The sequence below is a fragment of the Vigna angularis genome, chromosome 1, assembly GCF_016808095.1.
Source record: "Vigna angularis cultivar LongXiaoDou No.4 chromosome 1, ASM1680809v1, whole genome shotgun sequence".
NCBI lineage: Eukaryota > Viridiplantae > Streptophyta > Magnoliopsida > Fabales > Fabaceae > Vigna > Vigna angularis.
In genome coordinates, this window is record NC_068970.1 from 40111006 (window position 1) to 40135450 (window position 24445).

The following is a 24445-nucleotide window of genomic DNA, read 5'->3' on the forward strand; positions in this document are numbered from 1 at the left end:
ATGATTATATGAGTGTGACCATGTCTTCATGATTGTTCCTAGACGTTTGAGTATGATTAGACAAGTGTGAGTATGTCTCCACGGGTGTTCCTACACATTTGTGCATGAATGCTTTGAGGTGAATGGATATGCCCTTATGAATGCTCTAAGACGAGTGTGAGCATGTTTCCATGAGTGCTCCTAGATATTTGAGATGATTTTTAAAGCAAGTAGAACCAGGACTAGATTACCATAATCTATTAAATTATGTGTTATGATGTATGTGATTTTGATAATTCTTTAATTGAAATCAATGTTATATTAGCTTACCCTTGCATTTTTAGTTATGGTTTTTACCTACAATGATTGTATATGTTGCATTGGAGCAGATGACGAAACAAGTTTGGATGCATAACAATAATAGACAAGTGGAGAATGAATTGAGTTTGGGCAAGCAAATTTCAATTTATAATTTTCTTTCCCTTCATGGTACTTAAAAATTTAGTATGTAAAGGCTATTGATGTAAGATATTTGAATATTTTTCAAAGTTTCAACAAAGGTCTTAATTCAATTTAAGTCTTTTGTTCTAACAAAATTTTTGGAGTTGTTATTGTATAGTAAACGATAGAGATAGGACTTTAACTCGTTGCACTCAATAGACGACTTAAAAATTTAACTATTAGACAATCTATTTTAATCTATTAAATGATAAGTTAACATTTAGAGAAATCAAATTTCAAAGAAAAAGTTTTTTTTATTGTCAAGTTTTCGAGAGGTTTTACTATAAATCCTTTGTGGTTTATAACTAAATGGCTTAAATAGTGTAAACAAAAATTTGAATGTTACAATTGGAATCAACGTTGTTTTGTCCTAGGTGACTTATGGAGAGTGATTTTATTATGTGTCTATTGTGCATCCATTGCCAAAGTCTAATAGTATTATTGTGTGTTGTTGAGAGCTATATGCATAAACTTTTGAAATTATGAATATGCATGTTTGAATGGTTGTAAGAAATTTCTAGTGTATCAATAAGGTACACGTAGAAATTGGAAAAATTACTAGAGCTATTGATAGGATGACCAATGTTATGACTGAGACTTACCAAGCCACTATACATGGGAAATTGCTATAACTGTTGATAACCAAGAGAGTCAACAACCTTAGGGTCAACTTAGTCTGCATGAATTGTTTTAAAGTAGATGAGCCCCTTTAAATCAATGATGTTTTAATGATAGCAAAAAAATCACTCCACCAATAGAAGTGAAACAACGTTAGATAATTAATTAAAAGAGAACGTCTAATTGATATAATAAGTTATAGAGCTTGATTAACATGTTTTGCAGATCAAAATATATAATTTATACATGTGTTTTCATATGTTGGATTGTTGATATTCAAGCATTATAAATATTTGTGTAAGTTGGAAGTCTAATAGATGTAAATACCAAGTCTTAACATTAGACGAGTCTAAGCAGTAGATGAGTCAAGATATTAGACGAGTACGCCAAAGGTAATCACTAGGTAAAAGCGTTAGGCGACCTAAGTCTCAAGATAACAGGATTGGGCACACGACTAAGGTGTTAGACGAAAAAAGGGTTAGACAACCCGGGGCAACTTAAACTATAAGACAACTAAGGCATTAAAAGATCTGAACAGTAGAACTTAATTTTACATTAAACGAGTCAAAACATGATTTGATATTTGGCTAAGTTGTCTCATTTTTAATTGATCACTTGAATTGATAATAATATAATCACTTGAAATAAAGAATTAATAAGAGTTACAATGCTAAAAAGAATTAGGAAATGTTATGTATGGTTAATAAGTGAATTGTTTAATTGAGTGAGAAGTATCATTGTTCTAATAATTAAAATGAAAAATCATATTGCATAAAGTTTCCTTAATTGGACAATTGTGAATGTTGAAGAAAGAGCAAAATTCAAATCATGCATTGGCTCTTTCAATAAAGGAAAGAAAATCTCTCAAAGAGCATCAACAAACATAGAATAAAATTCTTGAAGAATGTCGTAAAAGTTATACTCTGAAGAATCAAATTAAAGAATTGATTAAGTCATTCCTTATCAAGAGAAATCATAAATATCATGATGAAACACTACAATTAAAAGTCTCAATGACTATCAAATGAAACATGTATATAAATAATGAAAAGCCATACGAGACAACTAACGAAAAAAATTAAGCAATATCAAAGTGTTGTTGATCGAGGTCGTACCCGAATCAAATTAATGTGCAATATAAACTTGGAAGTGACTCCTAGGTCGTCTATCAAGGACCGAACTTTGATTCAGGCAATAGGTCGAACACGAGGTGCAGGGTGATTTATGGACAGTTTTGTGTAGTAAAATGCATTCAAGTAAAAAACGAATTCAAACACAATTCATCACTAGCTCAATTCATGCTTCCAATCACAAATTAACAACAATTTACCGCTCCTCTCACCTTAATCCAATAGGGTTAACCAACTAAGCATAAACTAATCCTATTTTCATAAAAACGAATTAAGCAAATGCGATGCACACATTCAATCAATTATGCACCATGCAGTCAATTCGACTAAGCAAAGATTAAACACCAATTAGGCAACTAAGCATATACCCAATCGCAAGCGCAAAACAGATTCAATATTATGCCAAGTTAGAGCAACAAAATGACAATTCACAGTCCAGAATTCTCGTGGAAACTATGCAATTTCACTAATCACCAACCAAGCACACTTAAGCTACCATTATAGACGAATTAAACACAACAGAATCCAACTACAAACATTAAAACAGAGGCAAAACAAATGGGCAAAGCTGGAATGCGAAATTAAAATGGAAGACTGGATGCATATTGAAAAAGAAATGGCAGAACAGAACAGAATCATAAAAACACAAATAAATCTGCAATAAAACTTAAAAAAGGCAATTAAACCTGGTAAACGAAATTGGGCAACAATAAAATTGGGGGAAAATGAAATTAAAAACAAATAATGAAAGTACAAACGAAAATGAAATTGAAGCAAAATTAAAGTAAGAACACAAAATGGAATTTGAATTAAATGGGGATGATTCAATACATAAAGAGTAAAAGAAAGCAAAACTTAAAACTCACAAAGCGGGAAGGGGGGGTTTGAAAAAAACACAGATGGAGAAGAGAGGAGAAGTGAAATATGATTTTGGGGTTTATAAACCCCAAATTACAATTTTGTCCTTCATATGGGCTTCTACAAAAATCTGCCCAAAAATGGGCCCAAAGCTATTAAAAACGAAATTCAAATATAATGTTGATGTGGATAATGGAAAATGACATGGTCACACTCTTTTCGTCCCAAAATATTATTCCAAAATTGTCCTGCAAATAATAATTAGAGTAATTAGGCCCAAATAATTCAAATTAATTAAAATAAGAATTAATAGTCAAAATAAGCTCAAATAGTGAAAATGAGACAATAATGGAGAATTAAAAACAATTCACTAATACAATTTGGTGCAGAAAGGTAATTGAAGAATATAAAATAATTATTCATCAGTTGTGAAACTTTATCTATGGTCAAACACTTTCAAGTGAGTAAAACTCATCCTTGAAGACGGAGTCAACTCTACCTTGTGGACTACCTTTTGAAGCCATCGAATGAATTGAAAAGTAGTGTAGGAATTTAGGCCATTGTATTGAGCCAGTGTAGGTTTGTTTAAGGCTTGTATTAAGGCCTAAGTAGCATATAACTTTTCTTAAGTTAGATATCCAAACTAAGTGGCAAGTGTGTGTCATGTGTCATGCTTTCATTGAAGATGATTTACTTTTTAAAAAGTAGTCACATGGCACCTTAGGAGTGGAGAGGATTCCATTTTGGTAGTTGCCACATGTATCTCCACCATTGGAGAGGAGTTGCGCCACTTGTCTCCCTCCCATTGGTGGGCAATTTTCGACCAATGAATGCAATATTGGGAGATCATGGTTTTAGGGTTAGAAGGAGCACCCTTGGCCTATAAATAGAGGTGTCTCCACCCTTGTATTTCATCTTGGAATTTAGTAATGTTATGGTGTCAAATTGTAGCCTCATCATTTTTCCTTGATCAAGAGTAGAACAACCCTAGAGGCCCTTCTAATCACCTACTTCATGGAGTTGGCCTAACCTCTCCATGAACCTTCACCATATCACTAAAAGTCGTGACCCATCTTCACCCCAACCATCATTTGTGCATCATATTACTCCTTTTCACCACAGTTCCACAACCATATCCACCATAGGCACAATCTCCTTGCATCCTTCTAAGCTTTGGGCCAACCTAGCTAAGGAAGTTGTGATGGAATCCTACCTGATGTGTTTTGTCAGTGTCCTCTTTTTGTAGTTTTCACATTTTATTGTGCACGTATTTTAGCTTGTAAGGAGCATGGGTTACTATAAATACCCATCTCCTCTCTTGTATTGGGACTTTTGAGATTAATGAGAATTAGGCTTTCTGAAATAGAAACTATTCTCTCTTGAAAGTCAGGCTAGAGAGTCCAAAGACTCCCTCTAGCCACCTTCCAAGCACCTATCTCACTTCCATTTTCCAAATTTCACGGTGCTTCTCATTCCTCCATGCTAGCTCTCCTTCGCTGCCACCTCGCATGCGTCAGCGCTCTCCATTTCCTTCTTTAGCCACGCGTTAGCTCCCTCATTCCACATCATTGGCTTTTCTTCTCGCACATCAGACACACACATCCACATTCTCTCTTTCGTGAGAGCATTTCTCCATCTCGCAGAACCACATCTCATTCTTCCACTCGAGAGTCTCCTCGTCGCCAGCCTCTTCTCGCGTCTCGACAATTAAAATCAGGTTATCTTTCTCACTGATTCACCTTCCTCTTCATCACAGAACCACATCTTCGTTCTTCTTTTTCAATCTCCAACCACACATTAGGGGTCTTCCTTCTCAGACCCTTTTTACCATTTGTTCTTTGATTTCTACCGATTAAACCTCCATTTGCACCGTTTAAACGCTTTTGAACCGATTAATCTTGCGTTTGAACCGTTTAATCGGTCCAATTTGAGTTTTCCCTCTTTTCTATGGTTCGTTCATGATTTTAGGGTTTTCAGCAATCGATTTCGATTCTCTCGGTTTCCTTCGAGTCAGCTTTCAATCTAGAGCTTCGTCTACATTCCAATGCGTATTTCTTCGTCGGAGAAGCTTCGAGGAGGTCTGGTTCGTGTTCAAGATAAAAATCCAATAACTTGGGACTATGGAATTTTCCATTTTTCCAAGCCTAAATTTCTGAAAATCTTTTTCAAAAATAAAAGACTTTTCTTTTGTCTTCTTATCTTTGTTTACATCTTCTTCATCATACTCATTTTTGCAATCTTTTGTAGATATATTTTTTATCCCATTTTTGATCCCGGAGGAACATAAAAACCAAAGTTGTGCTTCTTCTTTCTTCCCGATTTGAGGACAAATCGTTTTAAAGAGGGAGGGAATGATGGCAACCCCTTTAGGGACTTCCCATCGAAATAAGTATCAACTTCGCTCTAAGACCAAGAAAGGAAAGTTGAATAAAGGACTTAATCTTTTCTTTCTAAAGTCTTAGCATGTTCTTCTTTAACTAAATATCTTTATCTTGTTTTGTAGGTAAGAATCCATGCACATCCATACTGGAAGCTTAAACCAGCAAAAAAGAGCATATCATGCAAGTAGAAGTACATGTTGCAGCCAAACCGTGAAGCCTTCACATTGGAGCACATTTTCAACACTTTCCATGTGCAAAATAATCAACCATGCAGATGTGGAGCACATTCCAGCCATGGACCATATTTTCCACGTGAAACACATTCAAACCATGCATCTCCTTCATCTAAAGCACATTTCCCACGTGAAACATCTTCAGCTGGTAGTCTATGCACGTTTGAATAACTTCTTTTGCACATTTCAGAGGCTTCTCTTACTCTATAAAAGAGAGCTTCTCATTCTTGTAAAAACAACTTGAATTGTATAAAGAAATGCTGCTGAATTGTCCATCCAGTTCTCACTTTCAAGTTCACTGACTTGTGCCTTCTTAGCACACTTATCCTCTAGCTTCCTTCCCCCTTGGAAGGCCGTCTGAGCTAGAACCTTTGCCTACACACTCCAAAACCGCACCAGACAATTCATCAAACACCTTCCGTGCACCTCCAACTGCATCTGCCATTTCCAATTCCGCTGCCACCTCTAGTCCGAGAAGCTGCTCATTCTTGAAGAGTGAAGCTGCTTCCATCAAGTTGTGCCCCTTGTATTTTATCTTGGAATTTAGTAATGTTATGCTGCCAAATTGTAGCCTCATTCCTCCTATATCAAGACTAGAACAACGCTAGAGGCCATTCTAGTCACCTACCACATGCAATTAGCCTAACCTATCCGTGAACCTTCACGATATCACTAAAATTCGTGACTTATCTTCACCCCACCATCATTTGTGCATCATATTACTGCTTTTCACTACAATTCGGCAACCATATATGTAACACACCGATTTTCTGACATGTCACGAGTTATTAAAAATCAGTAAAATTCAAAATTTATCATAGCGTGGAAACATACTTAAAGAAAACCTTATCCAATAATATTATTTCGAGTAATAAAATAACGAAGGAAATACTCCAATTAAATTTTCTTAACTTGTAAAACAAAATAGTTTGAAATGAATTTCAAGGTTATTCCCCATCCTCTCTTGAATCAATCACGCCTCTGGAACATCTAAAACATTATCTGCTCACATATAACACATTATAAGATCATCGTCGATAATTTCATTCACAAACACACAAACACAAACATGTATGGGGTAAGCTATCGGTAAAACAATCATAACAACGAGGTATATACATACTGATTATATCAACCATAATCAAACACACAACAAGATACATACCTTCTCATCATGTCAACCATCATCAAACACAATAAGATACATACCTTCTGATTATATCAACCATAATCAACACCACATACATAGTAGTAATAACAATAGGATTCATACTCCTCTAACATAAATAATTCAATCATATTGAATTACTCGATCCTCGATCACTGATCCTTGAACTTCGATCATTAATCCTTGATCTCTAACCCTTGAAGTCATCACTAACATCTCACACATAGACCCTTAGTCTATCTACTCATTAGCCCTCATGTTAACTACTTACTACAACCATTATAGTAACAACATTATCAACAATACATAACTTGAAGCATCTCAAGTACCATGATCATCATCATCATCATAGATTCACCACTATCATGACTATCCTAGTCATGAACAACACCATGAGCATTACCCTACCACAATACTATAGTGGAAAGAGTCTATCTCACTCATGTACCTTACCTCACCCACTGTAGCCGCTCCAACACCCCACCTGTCTCCCTTGCAGAACACTTGTAGCGTCCCCTATAGATCATCTTCTTCCAATGCACACAAGGAAGGAGGAAGCACTTATCCGCATATAGAACCAAGATTTACGAGGTACAATAAATAGACTTATCCCCCACTCTCATGCTCATCAATCACATACTTTGGGTACATCCGATCACACACTCATGCTCCATTCTGAACCACAAGTCAAATTGACCCTCAATCTTTGATTATCATTATAATCCAAAGCTCTTCATGCTAGTTTCACGTCAATTCTTCATCAAATTCATCATTTTTCACCAAAATGCACTGTGATAATTGATTATCACTTAAGATAATCGATTATCTCAGTGAAATTTACCTAGAAACATCATGCAGGAAGGGATAATTGATTATTATCCCAGATAATTGATTATTATCCTAGATAATCGATTATTCCCGAAACCACACTCAAAACCAACGTGTAGATAATCGATTATAAATAATGATAATCTACTATTACCGAATCGAACACATCCTAAACATGATTCAAGCATTCAAACATACATACATCAACCTTAGATCACGTGGAAACATAGTTAACATATCATACATGCATTCAAACATCACATACCCATGTAAACATTCTCAAACACACGTAATATATCACTTGAATCATCTAGATCCAGTTGTTGACATGTTATACCCCTAATAATAGGGTGCAAAAGATTATCCGATAAAACACCAAACACGATTTTCAATCAGCCAAACTAACTAAGCATAATGCTTACAAATGAGAACCAAGAAGATTTAAATTATCCAAAACAAAGCTACTGATGCGAGGTTGTTTTCTAACAAACTAGACTTCTGATTGACGATCCGAACGGTCATAATGAAAAACCATACGTTTGAAACCCACTGTCAAAAAATCAGTCTGATTCAATGGTAAACGACTTCATAACGAAGAAAACACCAATGAAGGTTTTGCGTTATGCGAGAATAATTTCCTCTTTTTTTAGGCTGTTTACTCCCAAATTAGACCTCCGATTGATGATCCGAATGGTCCCAAAATTAGCCCGATCCAACGGTGAACGACTTCATAAAAACGAAAAACACTAGTGCAAGTTTTGTGTTATGTGGGAATAATTACCTTCGTTTAGGCTGTTTTTCCCAAATTTGACAAGCAATTGACGAGTCAAATGATTAGAATGAAGAACCATATGTCTGGAACCCACTGTCCCAAAATCAGCCCGATCCAATGATGAACGACTTCACAACGACGAAAACACCAGTGCAGGTTTTGTGTTATGCAGGAATAATTTCTTCTCTTCCTTTCTCTCTCAGTTGGGTTTTCCCTCTGTTCAAATGACTCTAATGTACCCTACTAATTTAACCCATCTCCACTAAAACAAAGTGAGACATAATGATCCATATTATTTGGCTTATTCTCCACATAGGAAGGGATCCCAATAACCTAACACTTACGACATATATTTAGATGGAAACTCTCAAGCATCATAACTTTGTTCTCCCTTAGCTTCAAACCCTCTGTTGGGATAACCCAACAACCCATACATAAATTCATAGGGAAAACCCAACACAAATATTACATGAACCCTATGCCCATGCATACACGAACCATTGCCCAACAATAACAATACATAATCATAATCATATAAATATGTATCAACAAAGATTATCAATCCAAAATAACCAAGAACACATATAACATACAACAATAAATAAATAAAGGTAAGCTTCCCCATACCTTGGCCAATCATAAGGTTTTATCTACAACCCTAAAACACCACCAATCTTCCTTTACACTAATAGTTTCCCGTCGCTCTCACTTCTTCTCTCAAAACGTCAATCTCCTTTCTTCCTCTGTTTTCTCTCTTTAATTTAGAGTTTCTAAAAACAAAATCACTCCTTTCTCTATATCTTAATATTTATGAATCCACCCAACTCTATCTCTAATATTTTCTCACTTATAATAATACTTTTTATTTTAATTTATTATAATGAGTCTATCAATAATATATATTATTATTATCTAGCCATAATATCTAATTATATATAATAATATCTCAATGTATCATTTGAAATATCTAAAATATCTAATAATAATAATAGTATCTCTTTTAAATATCTAAACCCACAAAAATTATATCTCTTATTTTCTTTCAACTACTTTATTTCTAAGATCCCTATTTTCTCGAGTCTTACAATATCCACCATAAAGACCATCTCCTTGCATCCTTCTAAGCTTTGACCCAACCTATTGAAGGAGGTTTCCATCAGAAACCGTGATATCAATAATGCTTTTGTGAGAAATTGGATTGAGAGCTTATATATTGTAAATCCTTAACCGATGTGAGTTGTGAGAAATTGTAACCTATGTGCTGAATTGCGCACTTGTGTTGCAAGAGTGTTTTTCTTATTATTTATTACAATTAAGAGTTCTCAATCTCTGGGAGAGGTTAAGAAGGATACCTAGAGAGGTTAATGCTCGGTATAGATTGAATATGTTTGTACTCGTGATACCTAAAAAAGTTGAAACTCATTGTAACCTAAAAAGGGTGGTACTCATTATTGATCAAAAGTGGTTAATGGAATTTATTAAGTAGGTTGCTTAAAAGACTCTCTTAGTCTCAATGGGAGGTGAACCTATATAAATCCTTTGTGTACATTTACTCTCTCCCTACTATTTACTTTGAATATTTTGTTTATGTGAGAATTATTTGAATTTGTTTACAAGTTCAATTCATATCTCCTTTTAGAACTACATTATCAACACATTTTTGAGATATAAGGCACATGGAGATAGAAAAGATTTTCAAAGTCATTGCTTGTCCTAATGATAGGAAGTTAATATATGTTATATACTTATTATCACCAGGAGTGGTTGAATACTAGTGCAACGTACAAAGAATGATGGAAGATAAAAAAAGATGTTATGGTTTTGGAGAACTTCAAGCATATGTTTATGAGGAAATACTTTCAAAATAGTGTGTTAAAGAGATATAATTCATAAACCTGAAGACTTTGACTATGACAATCAACATGATGAATGAAGAGAGATCGTGTGGGTCAATCTAAATTTGAGAAGCATAGTGGTAATTTATAGCAATAGGCATGGTGAACAAAAGAAGAAGAAAGAAAGAAAAAGCAAAAGATGCTAAAGCTGATGGAAAAAACTGATACCATATTAAAATTCCTTCAAGATTAAGGGGGTTGGAAGCCAAAATCAGAAACACAAAGGTAACAAAGAAAGATAAAAAATGAAAAATATTCTGATTGAAGGCAAATGATGAAATATAGAAGTATATAAACATAAAAAAAAAATGAAGAAGATAACAACCTAAACTAACTTGAAATGGACAAAGGTATAAGGTAATACTATCCCTCGGATTTTAACACTTCTTAAATAGGTTATTAGTTATGTTACTCATTGTCCCTTTCCTATTTATTTGTTAAATTCTTTTAATGAACCTTTTTTGACACAAACACTATTCATAATATGAGAATTTTTTTTAGGTATTTTATTTACTAACCACGTCCAAGCTTTTACCTCATTATCTCCAAATATTTTCTCATTTCTTTTACCAAATGTTACTATTATTTCTTTGATTCTAGTAGAGTTCTATATTATATTTCCACCGGTTTTCAGTCGAGGCATAAAGAATTTATAAAAGTATTGAAAAGTTTTAGTTATTGCAAAGATTCCACGATATTTTATATGCATATTTGTCTTTGAATTATTTATAGTAAGTCTTTGTTCTGCATCATTTCATCATTATTTTTAAATAAAAAAGCTTTCCATTTGTGTTTTTATAAGCTATTCACAATTGAAGGGTCCATCTTTCTTTTTTTCGTAGAAGAAACAGTGTTTTCACTTTAGTTAAGAACCATAAACATATGGGACTTGATAAAGATTAGTTAAACTCTATGTTAGATGCTCAATATTCTTCCTAGAAGGTAGAACGTTATTAAATGACTTGTGAGAAGAGTGAATTCTATTTCCTAAGTCAGTAAATTTCTTAATATTGAACTTTAATTTATAAGTACTAAACAAAGATTTTCTTAAAAATACTCTCTAATATTTAAACAAGTAAAAGCTTTTAAATAACAAATAAATTAAAATAATATAACACTTTTTTATTAATATTTATAGACTTTTAAATCTTTATAAATAAAATCAAACAACAAAAAAATATAGAATGTATCCCATAGACTATTTATATTAGGGTTAGATATATTTTAAGCTCTTTAGTTTTCAATGAAAATTAAAATTAGTCCATTTTCAAAATTTTGAACCAATTTAGTCTTTAATCTTTAGAACGACGTGAATTTGGTCATTTTAATAACCAATTTTTTTTCCAATTTATATAATGTTTCAAATGTCTTTCTCAATTAATATTGAAACAGAAATGTGTGGAATGGTGTAAACAATTCAAATGCTATCATGAAACATGTTTGAAACTTCAAATAAACCTAACAAAATTTAGTTAAAAGGACTAAATCCACAAATGTCTAAAGTTGAGAGGCTAAATTAGGCCAAAGTTTTGAAGATGGACTATTTCCAATTTTACTACAACTTAAGAGATCAAAAACATATTTAACACTTTATATTATTTGTATCATATGTAATCAATATCATCTCGTCCACATTGAGTAACATCATGTCGACAAAGACATTTTGATCGTAATAGTTCGATAACCTAAGATGAAGTCACACTGATAGGAACATCTCGGACATGACAATAGCATACCATAACCTTAGTTGAAGGCACATATGAGAATAAAGTAAAGTTGACAAGGAGATAAAGACATAACATGGATTAACAAAACCCTAAACAACTTAAGAAAAATAATTGTTTAAATAGCATAGGCCTAACAAGATAAAAATTCATGAAACTACTCTAAATAGTTTTACTCTTGAAATAATTATTACACATTCCTTTTGCATTCATTATTGTTTTTATGCACATACATTAGGTGAGTGTGAGATTATCTTTATAGACATACTTCTACTTATGTGTTGAAGGCATCTTTACCTTGTACACGTGAGATTACCTTACTACATGGAAAACATCTATACCTTACATACGTAAGATTACCTTAAAACATCTGAAATTAAAGAAAAATGCTAACTCATATGACATTTTCTAGGATATATTTCGATCCTATATAATAACACTATTAAATAATAAATACTAGATTACCAAATGTTAGTTTGAGTCCACTTGACAAAATCATTAAAATCTAAACTGTTGATAAAGTATATCCAGAATACTCTGTTTTGAGAATTCCCAACCATTTTATACCCTTCCCATTTTAGTATCATTGTATTTTGGTGACGTAATATTTTTCCCAACCGTGACGAACATGTGAATACTGGGTAGGCCCATAACCCATTAATGCAATCATTTTCAAGCCCATAACCAAACTAACAGGATGAATTTGGATGTTTGAAGTCAATCACAACCAACGTCGCAGTGAGTCCATCGTAAAATACGAAATAAAATTGGTTGGGAAGTTCCCTCTCGCTGTTGGTCTTAGTCTTGGGCGATTTATGTCACGCGGACACTGAACCAAAGCAAAACCATTTCATCGTTGGATAATTTTATATAAATCATTGTTATACATTAAGTTAAATTTAATTGAACGCATACGAACAGAAGCAGACAAGCAAAAACTGTCCACCTTCCATCTCTTTCGTTCCTCTGAGGAAACGCTGTCTGGCATGGCGTTCGGGTCTTCCGAGGATGTCTCCGCTATCAAATTATTGCTCCTTCTGGCGGTCATGTACGGACTTCTGTCGGCGCTGACCTACTCCGTTGTCCACTTGAAGTTCGTGAATCCTCTCGGGAACGACGCGCCGCTCGATCGATTCTCTGAAGGAAGAACTATACAACATGTTCGAATGTTGTCCCAAGAGATCGACGGTCGTCAAGTGAGCCAAATTTAATTCCTTTTTCTTTTATAATTTGGAAATGTGAAACCTTATCAGCGTTGTTTCGTCTTAATGATATTGTTTACAATTAGGGATCTTTATTGTGTGACAAGATAGCAATCGCTTTCCAGTAAGTGGAATCCATCGCTTTTTCGTCGCTGTTATGAATTAATAAGTGCTGCTACTCGTACAGTAACTCGTATAATGTAATTTATATAACTATTTTTATTTTGAGAAGATATGTATTAAAATATTTTAAAACTCATAACAAACATGATTTTTAATTCTAATTGGTTAAGAATGGGAAATTTTTTCACACAGTAGACACCTATGAAACTTATCGTCTTAGTTGTAATGTTTTGTTGTACAGAAAAGATAACATTTTTCTTACGAATCTTAATTGGTTTTATGAATGTTGACTTTTGGTGCATTTATTAACAGGAAGGGCGTCCTGGTTTAAAAAAGGCAGCAGAATATATTAAGGGTCAGTTGGAAGTACTAAAGGAGCGAGCTAGCTCCAATGTCAGGTTGCAACAGTACTTTTTATAATTGTTTTATTATTATTTGTTACAATTCTTTTTCTCTTTTTCCTTGTTGGCCCACTTATTTGTTTTATTTAATACACGCTTTTAATGTATGTTTCTTTCTTTCTTTCTTTCTTTCTATCTTTCAATTTCTTGAACTCTGATTTGGTTTCCAACTTTTTACTCGCAGAATTGAGATTGAGGAGACTACTGTAAGTGGTTCCTTCAATATGTTGTTTTTGGGACACAACATAGCCCTTGGATACAGAAATCATACTAATATTATTATGAGGTACACTGGCAAATCAATATGGTCATTTGTATTGGATTCAGATGTGTATTGGGTGGGATATATGAATGGTATTCTTGTGCTATAGTTATCCCTTAGGCTTCAAAGTCAAGCAGTTTTAACATTTCAAATTTGAATTTCCTTGTTTTAAGGGTAAACTTCCCTTAACACGCCTCTAGCTTTTCCATTGCCCACTTGAGAAAATATCGTCACTTGCAAATCACCATCTAAATTCAACTTATAGTTGATAGGTCACCACTTTGTTATCCAAACTGACCGACAAAGTTATACAACTGCTAGGAGTTAACTACTGAATTGAGCATAAACTGGACAAAAATTAAAGTTGTGGATGCCTTGTCAAGATCAATGCATGCAACTAAATGTCCACAATAGAAGGACATGCTGGAGTGGCCAGAACCGTGCAAGAATTGCAGCATAATTGGAAAGGAATAAGGAAAGATGTTCCGCAACTTATAAGCAAATGTTTCACATACCACATCAAGTTAGATTTAGTAACATGAAAGCAATTATTTCGATTGTTTCCAATCACCAATAAAATTTAGGAGGACATAAGAGCATGAATTTTGAACTGGCTTAAAATTATCAGTCTACCACTAGGACACATTATCCTATTAGTGATTATTGATCATTGTCTAAGGCCACTTAGCACAACCATCATAGCTAATAATTCTAGTTTGCAAATTGCAGAAAAGTTCATTCACATTTGGCAGTTTATTGAATAATTTTCTTTCTGGTTGTGGCTAATTAAACAATTACGGTATTGCTGATATTTGTTTTTACTTGTACCACAATTGAGTGCAATCTTACCCTGTTTTTTCTAACACCAGTTTTTATTTTTTCTGTGGAAATTATACATATTATTCCTCCAGAAAATTCAAAGAAGTATTAGTGTCATCTGTTTCCCTTCTTACATTTGGTCCTCTCCTTCCTCATTTTCAGTTCTCTGCAATGATGTGAACTTCTTCGAAGAAATTCATAATTGGGAACATCATACTGCTTGAATTGTCTTTAGATCACATGCACTGCTTGTGTTATAAATGGCATTAATCCTGAATCAAAGTTAAGGATTAAGTGACACAGAGTTGAAAGGGTTATTTTAAAGGGTGAACTACATGGGAAATAAAGTTTAATTATCCCTTTGTTTAACCTGAATGTTGGTTAACATTGAAACTGTTAAACTAGAGTTTGGTTTCTTAAGTGGGATTCATGTGGTCTTACATAATCCTTTTGGCCTAATGTAGTTTTTTAGTAGAAAAAAGTACCTTATAATTTAAAGTTAGAAGTCTTAAGATGTCCGGGCACTGACTGGGAATATGGCTAGAATATTTCTTATCAGGCTTTGGTAATCCTCACCCTTGAGTTATGGTTTTGGGTTGAGCTATAATCTGTAATTTTTATTATGGTATTAGGCCTCTCTAGTCTTAATGTTGGATTTCCTACTGATGTTTAGTCTTGCTAATTTCCTGTTCTAAACATCGAGTTGTAGGGGTGTGATTAGAGTTGTCAATAGCAGCGAATCTCTATTTGCACTGACATAGCATTGCACTTCAAAATTTCAAAATAGCAGTTATCCAGCTATGTGCTATGCTCTTCTTTTAGTGGGCCAGCCACTATACACAGCTATGTGGGATCCGTAATTATGGGTTTGAGCTAACATGTCCATGTCCTACATTAGCTAGGATTATGGGCAGAATACTCCTTATTAGGCGTGAGCTATCTTCTCCCCTTGACTTAGCTTTTGGCACTGAGTTAGGCCTTGTTCATTTTTATTAAATTATAGGGCTTCCAATAAGGGGAAAAGAATTGAAAAAATGTATTAGACAAGCTTGCTTTTTACAATCTGAGTCAGCTCTATCAATGGGGTCACCTGCTAGTAACTTACGTTAACATTGTGACTATCATACAATTAACGGAGTTTAAAATCATACACCTAATAGTTTCAAAGATAAACACGTTCAGAGGGTAAATTGAAAAAGAAATAGAGCTCCGTATATGGAATGGAAAATTTGAATGAAGTACATGTGGTGGTGGTAATCTTGATGTACTGTTCTTGCAATTAACAGTGGCATTTTAATGCAATCTCTCTTTCTGTTTGCTTTAATTTTTTAGTTTTCTAAATGATACTTCTCCTGGCAGGCACTACGTGACCTGGAAAAGTGATATACCATTTCTTAAACTGTAGAGTTGGAGTGAACATAAGGTAGGAACTAATATGACTCTTTTAATATAAATTAACAAGGTTCATTGATGAAGAGGGTTACAGAAACAGTATTAGTAGATAATTATGTTCAATCTGAAGATCTCTGAAATATGGATATAATGATTAATTACTGAACATGATGTGTCAAGAATCAAGACTATAGTGAATCGTTATTGTACCTTAAGTGACTACATATATTTTATGTACATTATATAACAAAGAAGGTTATGTGAATGTAATACTCTGTTTGACATTTGTTGCCTCTCTTAGTGTAGTTTATTTTAATTAGACAATTGTTATTTCTGTTGTAGTTGTAGTTTTGTTAGACGGTTGGTTAGTGTAGCATTTTGTCAGAGGATTGGTTTGTGTAACTGTTATGTTAGAACTTGTATTAGAGCTTTGTATATATTCTTCTGATAACAGAGTCTCATTCTTCTCATCTTGTATTTTTTACCCTCTTCAAAGTAATAAATCAGTGTATCAGTTTTCTATTACTGTATCCAGAGCACATTGATTCTTTTTCATGACTTTTGTCAGAATTCTTGATGGTGATGTTTCTTCAATTTCAGTGACTGCTTCGACTTCTCCTTCATGACAATAACTGCTCAGACCTCTTTGATTCCAGTGGCTGCTCCAGCCACTATTTCTCATCAAATCATGAAAAGACTTGATGAAAGAATTTTTTGTTGTTTCAACAACAAATTGAATCTGTTATCAAAGCCTGTAGCCTTCATGGCTTTGTTGTTTCTTTCTCCCTTTATTCCGATGGGTTTTCTTTTTGAAAGTGATCGTGATCAAAATCACATCAATGCAGCATATCTAGACTGTTGGTTAGTGTAACTGCTTTGTTACACAATTACCACTAACTTGTAACTTAGCTTGGTATACACTCTTCTGTTAATCTAGACTGTTGATTAGTGTAACTGCTTTGCTTTGTTACACAATTACAACTAACTTGTAACTGAGCTTTGTATATCATCTTCTGTTAATTGAGTCTCATATTGATCTTGTATCTTTTACCCTCTCCCTAATAATAAATCAGTGTATCAGTTTTTTTTATCATGTTAACATATGATGAAGAACTAAGCTTGTATAGGATCATTTCCAACAATTTCCACCAAACAATAGACAAAACAAAAACTTGTGGAAGGGACCAAAGACAAAGAAACTTCAATCTACCTTGGTTAAATTCTCACTAAGTTCTTCATTGGACGTTGTGGTCGTTATCTTTGAGTTTCCAATTCAAAGTGACGGGTCTTTCTCTAGTCATCAATTTCTCTTGGTTGTCATTTCAATCAAGGTAAATTGGAATTTTTTTTCATCTTTGATCCCTTATACATTTTCTGTTTTGTCAATCGCTCGGTAAATGTTGTCAAAAATTATCCTGCACAAGGTTAGTTTTCCCATAATATATATGTCTGAGTTTAAGGAATATTGACTGCATTTTTTTTTTATTTTACTGCAGGATGTCATCTATGGCTTCAAAAGAGACTGATCCATCAGTTTTAGTGAATGGACATTTTGATAGTCCCCTTGGTTCCCCTGGTGCTGGTGACTGTGGTTCATGTGTTGGTGAGTAGTAGCTACATTTGAAGTCATCATTGAATTTAAGAGAGATTATATTTGGGAAATCTGTACATTACCTTTGAGCATTCTAAATTGTATGTTTATCTTATTTCCTCCCTTTTCAGCATCTATGCTGGAAATTGCAAGACTAATAGTCGACTCTGGTTGGGTTCCCCACCGCCCAGTTATTTTCCTTTTTAATGGTGCTGAGGAACTTTTTATGTTGGTAGGAAGTTTGTCTCTGCAGGATAATGATTTATTCATGTGTGGATTTTACCATAATGAGCTAATGTTGTGTTGTTTACTTCTAATGCTTAAGGGTTCACATGGGTTCATGAAGACACATAAGTGGCGTGACACAATAGGAGCTTTTATAAATGTGGAGGCATCAGGGACTGGAGGGCCTGGTAAGTGTCATGCAAATATTCTATTATTACTAGTAGTAGGATAATGAGCCAATCTTCAGTGTTTCTCTCCATCAACTTATGATGTGTGCCATACATTACATTTTCACTGAATAATGTTGCTAAACATAACAGATTTAGTTTGCCAATCTGGACCAAGTTCTTGGCCTTCTAATGTCTACGCAGAAGCAGCAATATACCCTATGGCTAATAGTGCAGCTGCGGTTATGTTTCTCTTCTAACCTTCCTATATCTTTAATACTCTATGGTGCTGGTTGGCCATAAATTTTTGTATTTCCTAATTCAAACATGAATTTTCCATTTCAACATACAGGATGTTTTCCCTGTTATTCCTGGAGATACTGATTACCGGATATTTTCCCAAGACTATGGGAATATTCCTGGGCTTGACATTATATTTCTCCTTGGTGGATACTTTTACCATACCTCATCTGATACAGTAGAGAGACTGTTGTACGTATCTTACATACTTGATTCGGTACAAGATATTTTTGATTGAACTTTTATAACTTTTTCTTGCAAAAGTGTGTAAGTATAACTCTTTCTCAGGCCTGGAAGCATCCAAGCACGTGGAGAAAATTTGTTTAGCATAATCAAGACATTTACTAATTCTTCTAAGCTACAAAACACCTATCAGACAAATTACAGTGAAGTTACCACGAGCATATTCAATGATGAGCGGGCTGTATTCTTTGATTATTTCTCATGGTTTATGGTATGCACTGATGTTGGCAGAATTCTGCTTTTTCTAATGATCCGATACTCCTTTTGATAATCAAAGCAATATAATCTTCAGAATTGGCCCATCTTGCTATTTTGTTGTCTTATATTTCAATTGTGGATTTTCAGATATTTTATTCCAGAAGAGTGGCTAAAATTCTTCATAGTATTCCTATCTTCTTCCTTGTTTTTCCCTTTACACATGGTAGATCACATTCTTGGTCAGCAGCCTTGTGTGATTTTATAAAAGGTAGATTTTTGCCTGGTTACTGTCATTTAACTTTTTGATATGATATTTCTAAATGGTCTCCTTGTTAATCACTTTAAATTTTTGCCTCAATATTCTGTGAGTATTTTTTTCCTGTGTTATTGTAGAAGAATTTAAATATTATTTGTTGACACTTTGAATAACATTTTATAATTTCTTGGATGTGCAGGTATTTTTATCCACACATTTGGAATTATATTGGCAGTTGTTGTTCCTGTTGTGTTTTCTATCTTGAGATTACTGTTGTCTTCTCAGACAATGAATTGGTACGTTCATTTAAAGTTAGCTTTTGGATTCTTGTAGTTAGTGAAAGATTTTTTGTAGTGTAACTTTTGGTTTCTTGCAGTTAGTGCCAGAATTGTTTTTTATTAACCAAATGAGATTGAGAGAACAAAGTATGATGGAGCTTCAATTTAATATTCGTCCAGTCAAATGTGAAGATTTTGAAGTGACTTTTTTGTGGCCATTAAAGTATCTTAGGTGTAATAATTTAAAATCATAATACATTTTCTGTAATCATGTGTTAACTAAATTGATAAAACCCAGGTTTGCTAATCCATACTTGGCTTTCCTGATGTTTGTACCCTGTGCACTTACTGGGCTTTTAATTCCAAGAATTATCTGGAGACGCTTTCCACTTTCTCAAGACGTTTCAATTGTCAAGGCATCTGAACAGGTATTGTGGAATATTGAAATGGGTTTAACAAGTCTATTCTGATCCGTGTCTTCATAGTTTATTTTTTATGAAATGATCATTAATAAATTTGTCACTACGTGATAGACTTTTTTTTTTCTTTTTTAAATAAAAATCAAGATCTGACTTTATTTTGACAAACTTGTTACGTTAACAAAAGAAAAATTGTCTGATAAAAGAAAATTTGCCAAACATCTACTTTGTTCTTGATTCTGTCAGTTATCAAATGAAATATATTGTCTGATAGAAAGACTTCCGACGTCCAACAATATTGTCTATAGAATTAGCTTATCCACTTTGGCTTGTGCTGCCTTCATGCATGATCTTTATAAATATGACTTTGTGTGGTGTTCTGAATTTGAGCATATTCTAGAGTGATTTCAATTTGTCCTGTTGGTGGAAGTCCGAACTGCCTAACTGTTTTGTTTGACACATAAATTGCCAGGCACTATCTGATGAAGCAAGCTTCTGGGGAGGATTTGGATTCTATGCCATATTAACTATGGTGTGCTTATTTAAAATACAGCCAGACAATATGATTCTTTTTCCTCGTGCTTTAATGTATTCTCTTGAATATTTTGCTTGGCTAAAACAATTTATTGAAAACAGGCTTATCTTGTAGCTGGGCTGAGTGGAGGTTTTGTGACATTTTTTGTGTGCGCTTCCATGCTTCCTGCGTGGTTATTTTTTTGCCTGTCAGTCAAATTCTTTGGACAAAGGTCACTCAGGTTGATTGTGAATACTTATTTAATTGTAACCACCTCATGTACTACTTTTGTACAGATAAATTTGTGTCTTGCTTCATCTTATGTCTTACAGCCCCCACTGTTATTTTACTCCCTTCACAGTGCAATAGATTTGTTTTGCATATTCACTGTTGTTATATGCATGCTATCATCTAATATTATTTCTTTTGGCAAGTGATATTCATTTCAATAATCCTTTTTTGTTTTTTTGCTCTCCAGGTCTACAATGTTTTACATATTACCTCTAGTTCCATGCCTTGCATATTCTGTTTATTTTGGTGGCTTTCTTGTCCAGTTTCTGATAGAGAAGATGGGAATGATGGGTTCTCTTCCTCTACCATATGGTTAGTTTATATACACACACCTCAATAATTAAATTAATGTATTATAAATTGCCCTTCTTAAGGTTTAGTATGATAAATAGACCATTTAGGTGGAATCACTAAGCTTTATGCTACTGCATTTGAATAGGTACATTTGTAAGTATGTTTGTTTAAATATATGGGCTATCTTGCCGGAGGTTTCCTTTATTGGAACTCATCATTAATAGTATTAAAGCTAGCAATTTCACAATGCTCAAAATGTATGCAGCCTGATCCAATCTTTGTTGCAGGGCACTATGTTCCTGATATTATTGTGGCTGCATTAATTGGAATTGTGACTGGTTGGTGCACAGGCCCTCTAATGCCCATATGTGGGCATTGGTTAGCCAGGTCATCCATCTTGCAATTTCTGCTTCATCTTAGTGTGTTTGGTTTAGCTTTATCATCTCAGTTTTTTCCTTACACCACGTCTGCACCTAAGAGGATTGTTTTTCAGCATACTTTCCACACTGCAGGTATAGATAACCAGAAATGGTTGCCTTCTGTAGTAATGAATAAATCTTGTGAATATAACGTGTTTATTTAAGTTCCTCTAATTCTTTCCTTTTCTATTATCATTGTAGCACTCCAAATATCTTTTTATTCTCTATTTTTTATCTAACTTCTAGCATTTTCCCCATGGTTTGGCAGGCTCTAGTCAGATTCTGGAATCCACTTATGATTTTTCTGTAACTGATTCCAATTCTTTACTTTTCCTTTTCAAACACTCACCTGAAGTGGCAAAGGAATTGAATGTTACTTCAGAGTTTTCATTTGAATCTGCATCATTTTCTAAACGCAATGATTGGATGGTATGTTGGATGCCGATTTTATTATTTTCATCCTTTCTCATCAGCACTTTTTCATCTCACTTAATTGAAAGGGTAATGAGTGAAACAAGATTTTCGTCCACATTTATTGTTATTCTTAATCTCTTTAATTAATGGACTTCAAGGTTGCGTCACATTCTTTAGCAGTTGCAAAATATTGAGTTAATTTTAGCAGTTAGAATACTTTTAAGAACACATTAGTATATGTTATGATTTGCCACGGCTATTTGATCTCATTCTCTTTGCAGGCAATTTTTCCAGTTTCTTTTCTCTTTTCAAACAGTCTGAAGTTCCCTGCACAAAAAGATGATATTTTGAAACAGTATGAGTACTTTCCAGAATTGTCTATTCAAAATTCATCATTAAATTCTGTAAAAGGACCGAGAAGAGTTCACTTGGAGCTTTCTTTAGGGTATGTATATCATGTTGCTTGCTACTAGCGTGGTTAATCTGCGTAGTAAAAACTACAAGTTATGTTCCATATGATTTCATATTTTTCTTTGTGGTGACCTAGTATGGAAATCTTGATTTAGTTGCTTCAAAACCTTTTCCATGTTGGTAGCATACAATAAGAGTCAGTGCGTGAGAATTATTTCAGAGATACAAATTATGATATTAGTTGGATTACTGGTCTATTTGTTTTTTCAACTTGGTTTGTTCTTACACAGGTGCCTGTCTCCTTAGAGAATGTAATAATGGGGAAATATGCTGTGATATAATCTGTTATTTGAATCCATATAGTATTTAATTTTGCAGACATTATGTGATCTTTTTCCCTACAAAAATAAATTCTTGTGTAATGGTTTTAGCTGAAATTTGTTTTCAAAGATCTAAAATTGGTTTTCTACACCACCTTGTGTGAACTGAAAACAGTTTAAGAAAAGTTAAGTGAAAGTACTTAACTTTTCTCTTTGTTTTCATGTATAACTGGATTTATCTTCCTTTTAGCTCCTTGCAAGAGGTCTGGGTTGCGGTTCTCAACATAACTGGTCCTTTATCAAGTTGGTCATTTGCAGATAATCTGCTTCCAGGTATGAAAACTGTTTACTCATGGGCAGGTCTAAACCTCAATTATTGTTACAAAATCACCCGGAATCATGTCAAAAATCACACCATCCACATCATAGATGTCCAGTTACAAACTTTACACTTGAAATGTCTTGATGTGAGGAGAGTGTTGAAAATCTTCGATTAATGTGACCATAATAGTAATGTATGAGTGGAGGGCAGCACTCATCCGAAAACTAGCTTTTGGAGTTAAGTTAGGTCCAAACTCAAAATTCTAAGAGTTAGGTAATATCTTTTCATTGCCTAATGTAGCTTGCACTTGGCACAGGAACTGAAATCTTTGGTGGTGGTCCACAATCATATATATGTCGTCTTAGTGGTCCTAGTGATGGGAATTGGACCTTCTGGTTAGAGGTAAAATTTGATGCTCTTTTAACTTCTTTTTACTATAACAGTGTAACTTACTATTTTGTTTGATGATGCCAGGCTAATAGCTCTGAAGCATTAAGAGTCGACGTTGCAGTTTTAGACCAAAAGTTGGTTGATCCAATGAAGAGATTGAAGGATCTTTTCCCTGACTGGGTTGATGTTACGGCCTATTCAAGTTTTATGTCTAGCTATATCTTATAATTCTTAATAAACAAGTCTTGTAAGGACAATTTATTTGTTTTAATACCGCATTTGTATAGACTAGTCATAGAAATTGATATAAGAACTGATCATTTAGTATGCTAATCCCATTTTCAACATAAAACTTTATTCTTTACGCAAACGTTCTTGCCAAAAAGAAAAAAAAAAGTTGCATGGTATTAATACATGCAAAACCAGAACCAATTTGATTATAAATCTGGACTGGGGCATTAAGTTTAGCGAATACTTATAATTATAATTTACAATTTTCAGATGATGGATGCTCATCGTGCCTTTGTCCTCTTCATTTAGTTTTACTTTTAAATGGTACCTCTGCAAATCATGAGCATTTATACCAAAGATTGGAACTTGATGTTACAGATGAAAGTTCCTTTCGTGCTTGATTGATATAGCGTGGTGATCATTGCACCTAATTTATATACCAAGCCTAAGGACTCAGTTTTGACAAAAAAAGGAACAAATTTAGCATATTGTCCTAAATGCTGCCACTGTCATTGAATGAAAGTAATTGGCAAATCATAGCGATATATAACATGTGGAGATTATGATGGTACATGGAATTCAATCAGATCTCAGTTCAATAAGCTTCCATCTTTTGTATCATTTTCTTTTGTCAAAATTGAGTTGTGATGTATGAAAGTAATTCTAGGTGTCTTAATTATACGAAAAACATACAAAATGAAGAATCTTGAATAGAAGGATTCCAATTTGTTATTGAGGAAGAAGAGAGTACAGAAACTTACGACATATTATATTTTTCTACCATAACTGCTAACAACAGTTCTCACACACACATTTATATATATATATATATATATATATATATATATATATATATATATATATATATATATATAT

General features: G+C 33.8%; 1 protein-coding gene across 2 annotated transcripts; it reads left to right on the forward strand.

Moving 5' to 3' along the window:
* The first annotated feature begins 12824 nt into the window (after positions 1–12824).
* On the forward strand, positions 12825–23671 carry LOC108321201 (uncharacterized). 2 transcript variants are annotated; one of them, XM_017552887.2, is made up of 21 exons: positions 12825–13283; positions 13725–13810; positions 13998–14099; positions 17783–17889; positions 18009–18109; positions 18203–18290; positions 18423–18511; positions 18622–18761; positions 18858–19023; positions 19158–19278; positions 19466–19562; positions 19843–19972; positions 20436–20495; positions 20600–20718; positions 20956–21080; positions 21350–21574; positions 21750–21910; positions 22177–22340; positions 22877–22959; positions 23265–23350; positions 23423–23671. In XM_017552887.2, exons 1-21 carry the CDS (start codon positions 13074–13076, stop codon positions 23564–23566), a joined length of 2604 nt encoding a protein of 867 aa, XP_017408376.1. In that variant the 5' UTR covers positions 12825–13073; the 3' UTR covers positions 23567–23671. The 2 variants fall into 2 exon arrangements, with proteins under 2 accessions (XP_017408376.1, XP_052733671.1); XM_052877711.1 differs by lacking the exon at positions 12825–13283 and adding an exon at positions 16254–16317 and having other exon boundaries at positions 13772–13810.
* The last annotated feature ends 774 nt before the right edge of the window (positions 23672–24445 follow it).